This window comes from Mustela nivalis (genome assembly GCF_964662115.1).
Source record: "Mustela nivalis genome assembly, chromosome: 1".
In the NCBI taxonomy this organism is placed as follows: domain Eukaryota; kingdom Metazoa; phylum Chordata; class Mammalia; order Carnivora; family Mustelidae; genus Mustela; species Mustela nivalis.
In genome coordinates this window covers 158,398,824-158,412,605 of record NC_139020.1, presented here as the reverse complement: position 1 = coordinate 158,412,605, position 13,782 = coordinate 158,398,824, and the positions used below count along the sequence as shown (strand labels likewise).

The following is a 13,782-nucleotide window of genomic DNA, read 5'->3' as shown; positions in this document are numbered from 1 at the left end:
TGAGCCTGGACTCCCAGGATTTCCGGGTGGAGAATGAGTCCCCCAGGTCAGTACGCCGACCCTGTCCCCCAACCCGGGCTTTCATCAGAGCCAGCCCTTGGACCCTCTTGGTGCAGGTCTGACTGAGCAGGGCCTGGCCTTCTGGGGCATGGACACCTCTCACAGCCTGCTCTGCACCCCAGCTCCACCCGAGGCGCTGAGCGCTTGCTGGACCCTCTGCCCATGCTCCTGGGTCCTGCTGGCTGTCAGCCCTCCAGCACACAGCCCATCACCACCTCCCTGCCCCCAAGTCCCGCAACCCACCACCTGTTTCTCTGCACCCCTTACAGGACTTCTCAGAAAGCACTGCTAGCTCCTCCCGGTTCCCCTTGAGGGCCGCAAGAAGGTGGGCTTCAGTCCCCACCCTGCAGGTCACTCGTCCTCCTCGGCACTTGGCCATTGGACGTGGGCTGTCCCTGGCTCTCAGTCCCAAGGCTCTGCCTGCTCCTCCCGGCTCTGGACTCACCTCTGCGGCCGCCTCCTCCACGCCTACATAGGTGCCTCCTTCTCTCAGCTGCCGACCCCACACTTGGGCCTAGAGCCCGAGACTCTTGCACTCTCCAGTCTGCCCCCTCACACTTGAATAGCTGGACGCCCCCGAGACCTGTATCTCCTGCAGCCTGCCCTACTTCCTGTCACTCAGCCACAGGTCTGGAGATGGGCCCACACCCAGTCAGAGAGGCAACACCCAGCCCGTGAACCCCACAGCTCAGCAGCATGGCTGCAGCCTCTGCTGGTCCCTGCCTCCCTCTCGTCCCCTGCTATCTGGCTCGAATCACAGCTCCAAACCCTGACTGCCCAGCTCACTCGGGGAACAGCCCAAGTTCCCTGAGGCCTGCATACCAAGGGATGAACCCTGCCTCAGCTTTCCCTACTCCTCCCCCAGGGCCAGCTGATTCAGCATCCTGGCCTCTGTGGTCCTGCCACAGAGCCCACACTGGCCTCAGGGTCCTAGCACTGGCCAGGCCCATCCTGCTGCTCTAGGCCTTTGTGTCCTCTCTAGTCCAGCCTGTAAGTCCATCCTTCCTCCCCAGACAACTCAGGGAGCCCCAGCTCGGTACAGATGCCTAGGAGGCCTCCTGAAGCCTCACTCCAAGTCAATGGGGGAAGGTGCTGAAACTTAAGGAAAGGCCCACTGCCCTGCCCTGGAGACAGCCATCCAGGCCGATAAATCCTGCAAACAGGGCCTTCAGGGCACAGTCACTACCTGACCCACAGTCTCCACATGGGAAAGACACAGCCGTCCACTCCCCCACGCCCCACAGTGACCAGAAGCACGATCCCTGAGCTAGTGTAGCCCAGGACTGGCAGGGAGTCACGAGAGCATTCCCTCCCTGCCCTAGTGAGCAAGGACGACAGTCGGGGTGCAGAGGGGGAACAGCAGGAGGTGCCTGGCCAGCCTGAGGCATGGGCAGGGGCCGGGGTAGCTGCAGGGGCTTTGTCAGGGGGCCTGTGCCTGGCAGTAGGGGTCTGAGCCAGGCGGGCAAGAACCAGCGCACATGCTCACCTCATCCTTGTACTTGGTGATATAGGAGTAGATCTCGTGTAAGGCGCTCATGCTGTTGAACTGGCTCAGGTGCAGCCGCGACTGCTCCGCCAGGTAGGCGCTCATGTCCTGGTCGCTGATGGCAGGCATCTTAGCAATGTCTGCATAGTACCTATGGCAGGGCAGCAGGTGGGCCAGGGCAGCAGATGGGCCGAGGGCGGCAGGGGAGCGGTGAGCGGGGTCCCGGCCCCTCCCCAGCCCGCCTGCCCATCGGGTGCTGTCTACCTCTCCACCCAGCTCTTGTAGTTGGGGATGTCCTTGGCGTAGAGCAGTTTGTTGGAGGGCGAGTCCTTGCCCAGCTTGTGCTCCGACGTGGAGCAGGAGTCCATGAAGGTCTGGGCCACCACGGACAAACAGGCGTCTGTGATGCTGCTCTTGTGGATGTCGAACACGAACTGCGGGTTCTTGATCACGTTCACCCAGAAGCGCAGAGGCAAGCTGTGGGTGTGCCCAGGTGCACAGTCAGACAGGGCCTCGGCGCCCCTTCCGGTTGGCACAGGGAAGGGCCCATCTTAAGGGCCTGCAGTCTTCCTGGCTCCGACCCTCACACTGGTCATGGATGTCCACAGATGTAGGGAAACTGAGAGCCAGGACTCTCGGTGAGCACATCCTTACCTCCCAGGACCTCCTGAAGGGTAGCCCCTCCGCATCCTCAGGCATACATAGATGAGATGTACAGACCCAACAGTGCCTCCTCACATTTGGGTCCCCCCTGCACATGGCCACAGCCCTCCCAGGCCTGCTCACATCAGGGTCACACACACAGCTGGGCTGGCTCACCCCCATGAAAGGCACACCACTGGGGCTGGCTCACACCTAGACAGGCTCCCCTCCAGGAGAAGGCTCACCACCAAGGCAGGGCAAACCTGGGCTGGCTCACCCCTCCTACCCAGATGGGCCCTGGAAGCAAGACCGGGAAGGGGTCCAGGAGACACAGCCCCACAGAGAGCTGACCTCTTCATCTAAAATCCCCCTCTGGGACAGCCATCAGCTAAGGTATGCACAAGCCACTAGCCCATGTTAACTGTTTAAATTAAAAAGAATTAGGGGCACCTGGGTGGCTCAGTGGGTTAAAGCCTCTGCCTTCGGCTCAGGTCATGTTCCCAGGGTCCTGGAATCGGCCCCCAAGTTGGGCTTTCTGCTCAGTGGGGAGCCTACTTCCTTTTCCTCCTCTCTCTCCCTCTCTCTGCCTGCCTCTCTGCCTACTTACAATCTCTGTCAAATAAATAAATAAATAAACACAAGTCTTTTAAAAATAAAAAAGAACCAAATGAAGTTAAAAGTCCAGATTTTTGGTTGCACTCATTCTATATCAAATGCTCAGTAGTGATACATGGCTGCTAGCCAAGGCTCCGAACAGCCCAGATCTAGAATGTTCCATCATCACAGAAAATTACCCTAGACGATGCTGCCTCCTCTCCAGTGCCCCATGGAACCCTCTCACGGAGCACAGCTGGAGGTCCCAACAAGGGTCAAGGCTCCATCCCAGATTTGTGAAGCAGTAGCGTGTAGATCTCAGAGTCCTAGGAGGGCTAAGGTCACCAGGGGACAAGGGAGGAAGAGGCCAGAGGCCAAAGGCACGGGAGCTCCTGTAAGGATAGGATGAACGGTGCCGTGGGCCCAAGGTCAAGTTCAGAGAGATGAAAGCCAGTGTGGGCAGTGGCTGTTGGCCGTGGGGGTGGGGGGGAGCTTCAGGAGCCCTGGCTCTCACTGTCCTCCTCACTGCAGCCTGCCAGCATGGCCCATTCCACTGCTCCAGCTTCTCACACACAAGCCGGCACTCACACACCCTCACACAGCCACGCACACCCAGAGACACTCGTGAATGCACAGGCGCACACACACACACACAAGTGTCCACCTCCCACCCCTAAGGCAGGTCCTGCAAGTCAGAGCAGAGGACCTGGGCGGGGAGGCGGCAGATGCCCCCAAGATGGGTGAATCAGGAAGGCCCCCCCTCAGGTGGCTGGCCTCAGCATGGGTACGGTGAGCCTGGGGGCCTCTATCCTCACCTGGGCAAACCTGTCCCTGGGGCCAGCCCCCCTAGCCCCCACTTTCCCCAGCCCGATCCCCTGCCCCCGGGCTGCACCCCTGCACCCACCACGCCGGCCCTCCGGAACCTACCAGTTGCTCTTCCATGTGTGGCGCACGTCGGAGTCGTGGATCTGGTGCTGGTCAGCCTGCTCGTCCAGGAAGTCAAACATGTACTTGATGGCCAGTGGCAGGGCTGAGCCCCGGTGCGCTGTGCTGAAGATGGTCTCGAACAGGTCGTCCACAAACTTCTGGAGCGTACCCTGCAGGCAGGAGAGGGCACAGAGCTCCAGGAGGGCCAGAGGGCTGCCCCCTTGCCATCTCAGGCACCCAGGCCTGTGCGGCCATAGGATAATGCCAAGGGGAAGGGGGTCTACTCTGACCATGGCTTTCTGAGGCCTGGGCCTGGGTGTCCCTGCCACGTCCCCACCACCCACCCACCAAAGCCTACTTTGGTGGCCAGCAGCCGCGTCAGGTAGATCTCTGAGACCATCTTGCTGCCTCGGTCACCCTCCCGCTGATCCAGGTGGTCGTGGTTCTTCACCAGGTGCCACAGCTTGGTGCCACTCTCCAGATCGGGTGTGATCATGGGGGTGCGTGAGCGCAGGCTGTCGGGGCTGCTGGCTGTGCGCAGCATGCTCTCTGTGGGGACCCCAGCCGTCAGTGGGGTGCCCTCCATGCCTAGCACCCATGCCCACTCTGCTGCTGGCCGGGCGGCCTTGGCAGCTCCCCCATCCGAGCTGAAAACTGCAGAGTCAACAGCCCCACCGCCCTGGGTTGCTGGGGACAGACAGAGACATTGAGGCAACGGCAGAAAGGACCACTAATGCATGATCTGGGGAAAGGGAGCCTCCATGTTGGAGGGAAAAGCCATCTCTCCAAGTGACGAGCCACAAAGAAGCCCCATCCCAGCCTGTGCAGGGAGCCGTGGGGAGGCGCCCGCCCTGGCCTGCGGGCCCTGCTGTCCCCATGCACCGGCTCACCGTATCTGCTGAGAGACTTGGTAAAGGTGGATGAGTTGGAGATATTGTAGGCGGATGTCTGCTTGGGCACCAGGGCCACTGAGGACCCATCTGTCACCTGCAGGCAGAGAACCAAGAGACATGTGACCCCTCATCAGTCCCAGAGGACACCCTCATTCCGGTTCTGAGCCTGGAGTTCCAGTCGCCTCACTGCTCCAAGCCTCAGTTTCCCCAGAAGTACACCTGCAGGGCTGTGTGGGCCCCTATATCCTCTTCTTGGGGTGTACTGCTCAGAGGGGCCTGGACGCTGGCTCCTGCACTGCCCCGGAGCCCCGGGAAGAGAGGCCAAGCCTTGGCCAGAAGGTCAGGAAGTCGCGGGGGTCACCTGGTAGTGAGCCAGTGTGTTCAGCCTCTTCCAGTCGTTGTCGATCTTGGTGGTGACATCCTCATCTTGCAGGATGATGCGGGCCATGCGGCCTTGGCGCCACTCTGCAGGGAAGAGAGCGCTGGAGGGGCAGGCCACTGGGGCAGGCACCTCCCACCTACTGCTCCCTCTGCCAGATGCTGGCCTCTCCCAGCAGAGGGGATGGACAGGCCCTGAGGGGACAGGGTGCCCTGTGGACACTCAGTGAGAGGCCTTGAACAGCAGAATAAGGGAGACACAAGGCTTCTCCCCTCCTCGAGGCTAGGCTCCCTTCCCAGCTCTGGCTCTGAGCAGGACACACACACCACTGCAGGGAGGTCCTGTGTCCCTGCCCCGCCCACACCTCCTCTGGCAGCCCTACCCCCGCCCCATGGCAGCTGCCTTGCTGTGGGTATGTCCTGCCTTCCAGGGCTCTGGGCCCACCTCCTCAGCCTGGCATTTAAGGCCCCAGCTCTGGCTTCTCTGGTCACTGCTACCACAGGACCCCCAGGCCCTCTACCTCTGCTGCCTGCTCTAGCCCTTCCAGCTCTGCAGATGCCCCTGTCTGGCTCATGAGCCAAGTGGCCCCCCCCATGCTAGCTCTGACAGCCTCTCAGCTCCTACGGTGCATGGGAACCCACTCCCTGCCTCTCTCCCTTGCAGGACAGTGGCTCCTGAAATGGACTTCCTGCTTCTCCCCTCTACCCTGGCCAGCAGCAACTTCCCAGAGCTAGCCCAGAGCACAGCCCTTCCCACAGAACCCCCTATGGCTAACTTGCCGGAGCCCCCCAGTGGCACCACTGCCAAGCCGCAGCCAGGCTCACCCAGGTCCATGTCCCCAGCCTTTGGCCGCTGGGAGTAGGGCACACCCTTGTACACGGCATCCAGCAGCTTCTCCTTGACCTGAGTTACCGTGTCGCAGTTCAGCCCCTTCACTGGCACCTCAGGTGCGTTCTCGTTCTCGGGGTTCACACAGTTCAGGGTCTGCGGGCAGGGAAGGGGGCCGTATCAAACCCTGGCTCTCCAGGGGCACATGCTGCACTAGGGGGCATGGGGAGGGCAGGGCTGCATGGGATGGCTGGGCTCGCACGCACCAGGGTCTTATAGTCGATCTGCTGCCGGATGAGCTTGTCCTCACTCAGGGAGTAGCGGGCTTCGCCCGTGATGGCATCGATGGGACCCTTCTCCATCTGCTGCTTGATGGCGCAGTAGAGCATGAAGAGCGGCTCCCCCGCGCACTCCTGCAGCAGGCAGGTGGGTCAGGCAGTGTCCAGGATACCTGGGGGCTTCCGCCTCTGCTCCCCCCCGCCCCCCACACAGCTGTGTGCAAGCTTCCCGCAATGAAAGAGGCAAGCGGAACCCTGGTTTGAAAGCCCCATGAAGACAGTGCAAGAGAATAAATGGGCCACTCAAGCTGCCCCTATGAGCTTCCAAGTGAAAACTCTAGCGCGGCCTCAACCACTAGGGCCGGGAGCACACGGAGAGAAATGCCTCGTGGCCAAGCTGGGTTTATGAGAGGCTGGTACACTCTCCCCTGAAGCTTCCCCAGTTCAGGCCTCAGTGGGCCCAGCACCACAGCCTCCTGCCTGTGCTCCAGAACCCCGCTTGTCGGAGCCCAAGAGGAGCAGCCAGCACCACACACAGGACAAAGCCTAGGCTCCTGGGCCCACCCCACAGCCCCAGGCACTGTGGACCCTAGGCCTCACGGCACTGCCCAAGGTAGCAAGCTGGATGTTAGAGGCCCACCCAGCTGGGACCCAGCCCGGCAGGCAGAGGACTGCCCCTCCTTCCAACACTGGAAGGCAGTAAGCCAATGCAACCATGGGTGCAGACACACTGACCTAGAGCAGCGACTGTCCAGCACTGTGGGACACAGAAGTCCATGGCCAAGATGCCCTGAAGGGGGCCCCCGGCACTTGGCACAAGTCCGCTTTGCCCCTGCCTCTGACCACTTTCCCTCTGGTTCCCCGTACTGTGGCCACCAAGACCATTGCCTATACCTCCAACAGCTCAGCATGTCCTCACCTCAGAGCCTCTGCCTCCACTTGTCCCTACAACCAGAAATTTCTCCCAAGGTCTCTGCTGTGGACAAAGGCAGCCCAGGCAAGTCTCAGACACCTGGCCTTACAGCAGGTACGGGCAGGGAGTCCCAGCATGGTCACCTGCCCCCTCGTGGCCCTGGGCCATCCCCTCAGGCCCAGTACGTTCCCTCATGTGCATGGTGAAGGGGCAAACAGGAATTGGAAGAAGTGGTGCTCTGAGTAAACGTGGCCTCCCTGTCCCTGTCCCTCTACTCATTATCCCCCATGTCTCCGCCCCTCCACAAAGCAAGCCCCAATGGAGATTCTAAAGCACAACCCTCAGATGGCACCAGGCCCATGCACTCCATCCGTCCGTCTGTGGCTCCAGAGTCCCACTCACACAGCAAGTCCAGCTTCTCAGACCAGATGTCAGAATGAGCCCCCTTTTCCTGGGGGCAGAGAGTCAGGTCCAGACAGGGAGGAACAGAGGCAGGGCTTCCCTTGGCTTACAGAGCACCATTTTACAAGCATGTAAGTACCCTTTGCAATCAGCAGAGAAGCGAGTTTCCACAAGACGGGCACAAGTCTGTCACTGGCTACCAGTCCTGTGCAACGGTAACGTGCTTACAGGGCACCTGCTACGTGCACAGGATTCTGAGCGTGCTGCTATCCCCTCCCACCGTGGGCCCCACGGGACAAGCCCTGGCTCGGCTCCCCTGGCTCCCCCCAGTTGGAGCTGGCACGCACCTCTAGGGCCTTTTTCCCCTTGTTTGGCTAACTCCTTCCCTTCCTTCATACCTGTGCTCAAGTCCCTCATCCACCTGACTTCCTGCCCCTTCTTACCTGCCCTTGTGCCCCATTCACACCTCCCCCCAACTCAGGGTAAGACCATGCCCTAGGCACCTCCAAGGGTCCGCCGCTATCCTCGACTCAGTGAGAACCCCGGCAGCTGAGGTCCACAGCCAAGAAGCAACCACAGTCTAAGTGAGCCCCAGTCCACCTGTGCCAGCCCATACCATGGCCCTTGGGCCCCACTGTCTATGACCCTGGCCACCTGCAGGGCCTCAACCAGACACCAGAGACCAGGCAGGAGCACACGTAAAGCATGCACAGCACACTGGGCCACAATGGGGCCCCGCCACCCTCCACCTCTCAAGACTACGGGCCTGCCTGCCAAGCCTTCAGATTTTAAGGGAAGACAGACATTTATGTCTGAATCACCTTTATTTCTAAATGGTGAGTAAGCAATCTCACTACTCACACCCCAAACAAAACCCACCTGGACCCGTAGTTAGCCTCCACCCCTTTCCGAGGCTGGCCATGGGCCTCCAGAGCTCATCTTCTGAGGGTGGAGGCCTGTCCAGGCAACAGAGAAGGCCCAGGCAGCCACCCTCTCGCAAAAGAAAGTCACCAACAAGAGCCCCCAAGGCTGGGGCTGGCCAGTGCTGGCCACACAGAAGCCCCTGCCCAAACATCCCCTCCATCCCTGGCCCCAGCCATGGGCTTAGCCACTGAGACGTGGGTCTGTGTCCAAACTCCAGCTCAGCCAAATGCTCACCACCTCTAGGGTGTCTGCCCCCGCCTCGGGGCTGGGTGAGGAGTGGTCAGCCTCCAGGAGGAGGAGGAGGAAAGAGGCTAACAGGACACACATCCTGGGGGAGTGCCTGCTGAGACCCGCCCCTGCCCATCCCTCTCCCTTCTAATGCCCTTGAGCACATCCGCCTGCCCAACACCCCATCTCGGATGTTCCCTCTTCCTCAGCCACCACCTACCTTCAGGAATTTATACAAAAGGAAGGTGAACCAGTTGGTCAGCATCTTCTCTGCCACTGACTCGGTCCTGGGGGCACAACATGGACAGGGGTGGGGGCTTGACTCCACAGCCCACTGCGCCCGCCCCACCGCCGCCGAGGGCGCTGAAGGGGCTGCCCTGGAAACCCCCAGCCCTCTGCCCCAGAAAGCCCAGCTTCTGAGTGGGACCACTCTGGCTTGGTGCCGCTGGGTGCCCGAAGTGGCATGGCCTGGGGGTCCCCGCACCCAACACGCTGGCTCGGCCTCCCATGTCCGCAGGCATAAGTCTGGGCTCACCGCCGCAGCAGCAGCTTGGGGTGGTTCTTGCTCTCTAGGTTCTTCTCAATGAGGTCAGACAGAAGCTGCTTGAGCACCCCCGTGGCGTACTCCATCTCACCCTGCAGGGCCGTCATGATGAGCGAGGCCACATTGCCCCGGTCCCGCATGGAGAAGCTGCGCTGGGCCTCCAGTGTGCGTATGAAGGTCAGCAGGAAGTGCTTCTTGGTGAGCAGCTGCCCGAACAGCGTCAGCGACTTCTCCACATTGGCCTGCACCTGGGGGAGAGGGGGCAACCCATGGGTACACTCAGACCCGGAGGGGCACCCAGGTCCCACAAGAGAGGCAGGACAGGAAGGCTGAAGGCAGGGCCAGAAGGGGGCCTTGCAAGAGAGTGACACATTGCCCTAACAGGTCCTGGGGCCTCAACTGTCCTCGGCAGAGGGAATGTGTCCAGAAAACTACTTGAGAAGCCCATCACAGGCAGGGACCGGGGCAGACCAGTGTCAGTGCAATGTGTAGAACGAGGGCCACCCTCCTTGCAGTCGGATCCTGGAACCACCATCTCCTGCAGCCTTTCTCCCACAGCTAGGAGGAAATTGAACTCAATGCCCCATATGCTGGGCACCAGCAAAGCACAGCCATGTCTCAGTCTGCACTCACAACAGAAATCACTGTCCCCACGCCACAGAGGACAACAAAGTCCAGGAGAGAAAGAGGCTTGTTCAGGGCCATGTGACATGGAAGTGGGGAAAGGGGGTAGAGTGCAGGGATGGCTGGCTCCAGGGACCCTACTCTCTCTCTTGTGCACAGCAAAACAGGATATTCCCCACCAGACTATGCTGGAGCTGCCAGTGCCACTGCTGCCAGCCCAGGCAGATAGGTGACAAGACCCAAGTAGAATACACTCATAACTAAGAGAACATTCAGTCTGACACAGCAGATGGTCACATCAGGAAAGAGACGTGATAAAGCACGTGGAGCCCTCAACGTGGCAGCCATCCCAGGGATGGGGAGCTGCTGAGCAGCCCTGGTTATCCGGGCCTGAGCCAGAGTGACAGGAAGGCCCATTCCAGCAGAGCTCAAGAGGGACTATCCCACCAACAGAGCTGTGACAGGGAATGGGATCCCCCCACATCCAAAGCGTGCAGAGATGGGATGCCCTTGGCTGGATGGCATGACTGCTGAGCCCCTGCCTGTTCCTAGCTGAGGACTGGGCACCTACCTGCCTCTGGGGAGCCCCTAGAGGACTTCAGGCCCAGCCCTCTTCCTCTCAGCAAGCTCACGCCCATAGCCCAAGTACCGTCAACAGCTCCACAAACCAAAAACCCAGCTCCATGAGGGCCACCATTCTGCCGTCAGCCCCACACTTACCCCAAAGAGCCATGCAAACTCCTGCAGGGCCCCCCACCTCCCAGCCCACAGAGCAGGGCCCCTGCCCTACGAAGCTCAGCATCCCAACAGCCAGCAGCCGGGCCCGGTGAATGGGCACTGTGGCACACGACGTACCCAAGGCCTCACTGGAACAGAGGCAGGCTCCAGTGAGCCTAAGCTCCAGCCACGGCAATGGGCTGGAATGCGGGCCAGCCCCGCCCCAGGCCCCTACCAGGTCTCCCCACCACAGCAGAAGCATTACAGGGAGCCGAGGGCCCTGCCTCCCAGGGGCCCTTCCAACCTATCTGGGCCATCTCCCAGGGGTCCCAGGAGCAGGCAGACGTCCCCGTGAGCTCCAGCCGACAGCCCACCTCCATCTCCTTGAGCACTGGATGGTCCTCGATCCCAGGGAAGAGCACCCGCATGGCATACGTCCGGTAGTCAAGGAACGGGATGCCGGCACCGTCCAGGTCGTTGGTCAGCTCATGGATGTCTGTCTGCAGCTCTGCAAAGGCTGCAGCCACACGAGGTGTCAAGGCAGGTGCCCCTCCAGCCCCAACAGCACCCCCTCAGGGTTAGGCTCGAACTCGGGCTCTGCTGCTCCCTGGCTGGGTAACCTTCAGGAAACCCCCAGGCCTTCCAACGCTGACATGTGGACAAAACTTCTGTCCCTCGGATGGGTCACAGGAGGCACCAGACAAGAGCAGAGAAGGTGGCTGCCTGGGGCCGGGCTGAGAGGGGCTTCCTGCAGTTAACCCTGGCACTGGGGGGCAGGGAAGCTCTGGGGGCCGGATTCCTCTACTACCTAAGGGCACACATCGCTCGCCCTGGCTCCCAGGCCATAGCTGCCGGGAAGAAGAGGATGTGGCCAGGGAGAGGAGACAGGAGGCTTTCTCCAGGCCCCTGAGCTCTCCACTCTGACAACCACCACCCACCGGGCTGGGCCCTCTCCATCGCCCACCCTGCTTGGAGCAGCTCTGTTTCTTTCAGAAACAAAAGCAGGCAGGGCTAGGGCAGGCCTCAATGGAACATTCCAGAGCTGTGAGGTGTCTGCCCTGCAGCGCCACGGGGGAGGCACTATCTGATCAGGAGCCAGAGGAACGCAAGGCAGGCTAGGGGCCGACTGGCAGGTTTAATTAAGAGCCGGGACCTTCATCTCCTAGGCACTGCTGCCGAGCGCCTGGTTATCACCGCCTGGCTGGTCCTGCAGCACCCGTTGGCCTCTGCCCCCAAAGCCATGCTGGCAGATAAAGGTGTCCTGTGTGCTGGCCGCGGCATACAGCTGCCCCCTCCCAAGGTTCTCCCTGTCCACGGAGCTCCCCATCCAGGCCACCTGACTCCCACACAAGGCTCACACACCTGCCTGTGACCTGCGGGATGGCTGGGCTGGTCCACGACCTTTCAGTTCTCAGACAGGCCAGGGTCCTGACTGGATGGGACATTCTAATCCCCATGAAGCTACCAACAGCCCAATGTCAGGCCTGCTGCAGGCACGAGGCCCCCATGCAGCAGCCATTCCCAGGGCCTCACACCCTGCTTCCTGCTCAGGTCCCTTTCCTCATGCCCCAAACAGGAACTCTCCCACCACTTGCCTTCCACAGCTATGGCCAGCATCTGCAAAATGTCTGAGGTTGCTCTTAGCCCCTATGACAGGTCCTTCACCTGTCAGTGACCATGAGTGTGGCTCCATCCACCCCTTGCAACCGCCCCGGCAAGCCAGGAGCCATGAAGAGAAAGGGGCCATCCCAGGCTGGCCCAGGGTCCAGGTCACCCAGCCCTGCAGTGCCACCTTGCAGCAGCCAGAGAAGCTAAGCAGGTCTAAGGTTGGCCATCACAAGCCAAGGTTACTGTCTAGTGCCTAGAGCCTGCAGCACACACAGAAGCCAAACCCGCCCCCACTCAAGTGGCCACCACACAGCCCAGGGTCTCCATCCTAGGCCATCAGGCTTCCTTGCAGCCCCCGACATGTATGCCTGCCTCTCTTCTGCCCATTCTGCTGCAGTACACTCGGTGCATGGGCAGGGAGAGCAGTATCTGCTCTGCCGGGGAGGAGCCTGGGCGGGGGGCACACTGGCCTCTCTGGGTCATGTGGGATGGAGGTGGGGCGACCCCTGCCTGCCAGGACATATCCCCTTCTCTGGGGTACCCACTCCTGCCCTTGGGGTCTGCCAACTCTCACTGGGGGCTGCCAGGAGAGCAGGTTTTAGGGAAGGGGGGTGTGGGAGCAGGCATGGCATGAGGGACTGGGTGGGGCCGGGCCCAGCAGGAAGGCTGAGCTTGCCCCCTGTGCTCATCCGGGCATCCCAGGGAGAGGCTGCTGAAGATGAAGTTGAGGGTCCAGGCCGGCCATGCTAGAAGCCAGCCTGCGCCCCAGACTCGTCCTGCACAAAAGCCCACACGACGTCTCTCTACTGAAGGCCCTAAGCTGATCTCCACCACTCACACAGCAGGGTCCTAAGGGACACATGCCCCTCATAGGAGGCTAGGCTGAAGCCTTATTCCCAGGACAGCCCCTAGAAGACAAAGACCTCTACCGGCCAAGGTGTGTTATGTACTCAGGGCCTAAAAAGAGGGCCCCGGCGCCGTGCCTGACCCCAGGGACAGAATCGCCATGCCCATCCTACAGACAAGGAACCTGAGACATGAAAAGGTCATGTGTCCTGCATGACATGAGGTCCTGCAGCCAAGCAGGCTCACAGACACGAGCTCTGTGGCTCCAGGGTCTGTGTCTCTGGCATCATCCACAGAGGCCAGACTAACCCCAGGGCCTAGATGCAGGCCCTGGTCAGAACCTCACCTGTCTGCCCACGCCTGTACAGCAAAGGCACCAAAAGGCTGAATACCGAGCCAAATTGTGGGGAGGACAGGGCCCAGCTCACATGGGGTGGCAGCCTCAGCAAGCCTACCCCTTTTGTCCCCAAGCCGCTGCCTGCCCCACACACATGCACGCATGCCTGTGACTCTGACGACACACCTTCCTTGCACTCCAGGGCCACGCGGGACTCCAGGTTGTCCATCTGTAGCTGCAGCCGCTTGAGGGTGCGGTCAGCGTCCCGAGACTTGCGCTTGTAGGCAATGAGCACAGCGACGATGACCAGCAGCAGGAGGCCCCCGCCCCCGCCAATGCCAACAATGGCAGGTAGGGTCAGCAGACTGTCCGAGTATACCTGCAACATCCCTGGCGAGAACTCGAAGCCGCCAGCCCGGACCTGGGGGTGGGGGTACAGGCCACTCAGGAGGTCCCTTGCCCACTGGAAGCTCCAGAGGCCCCTGGTACCATGCCCCTTGAGAGACCCATGGCACTTGCCCCTGGCCTGGAGCGGGCAGCAGGTGGGGACAT

At 61.0% G+C, this 13,782-nt stretch overlaps 1 protein-coding gene across 1 annotated transcript in view; it reads right to left on the bottom strand.

Moving 5' to 3' along the window:
- PLXNA1 (plexin A1) overlaps positions 1-13,782 on the bottom strand; it is a 49,444-nt gene that overhangs the window by 3,633 nt on the left and 32,029 nt on the right. Inside the window, exons 20-31 of the mRNA XM_082746908.1 lie at positions 13,417-13,651; positions 10,814-10,956; positions 9,090-9,346; positions 8,775-8,841; positions 6,076-6,222; positions 5,806-5,965; positions 4,964-5,067; positions 4,600-4,696; positions 4,068-4,258; positions 3,710-3,879; positions 1,811-2,023; positions 1,547-1,697 (exon numbers count right to left, since the gene is read on the bottom strand). Of these exons, the coding sequence (XP_082603034.1) occupies positions 1,547-1,697; positions 1,811-2,023; positions 3,710-3,879; positions 4,068-4,258; positions 4,600-4,696; positions 4,964-5,067; positions 5,806-5,965; positions 6,076-6,222; positions 8,775-8,841; positions 9,090-9,346; positions 10,814-10,956; positions 13,417-13,651 (1,935 nt within the window). The remainder of the gene's footprint in view (positions 1-1,546; positions 1,698-1,810; positions 2,024-3,709; positions 3,880-4,067; positions 4,259-4,599; positions 4,697-4,963; positions 5,068-5,805; positions 5,966-6,075; positions 6,223-8,774; positions 8,842-9,089; positions 9,347-10,813; positions 10,957-13,416; positions 13,652-13,782) is intronic.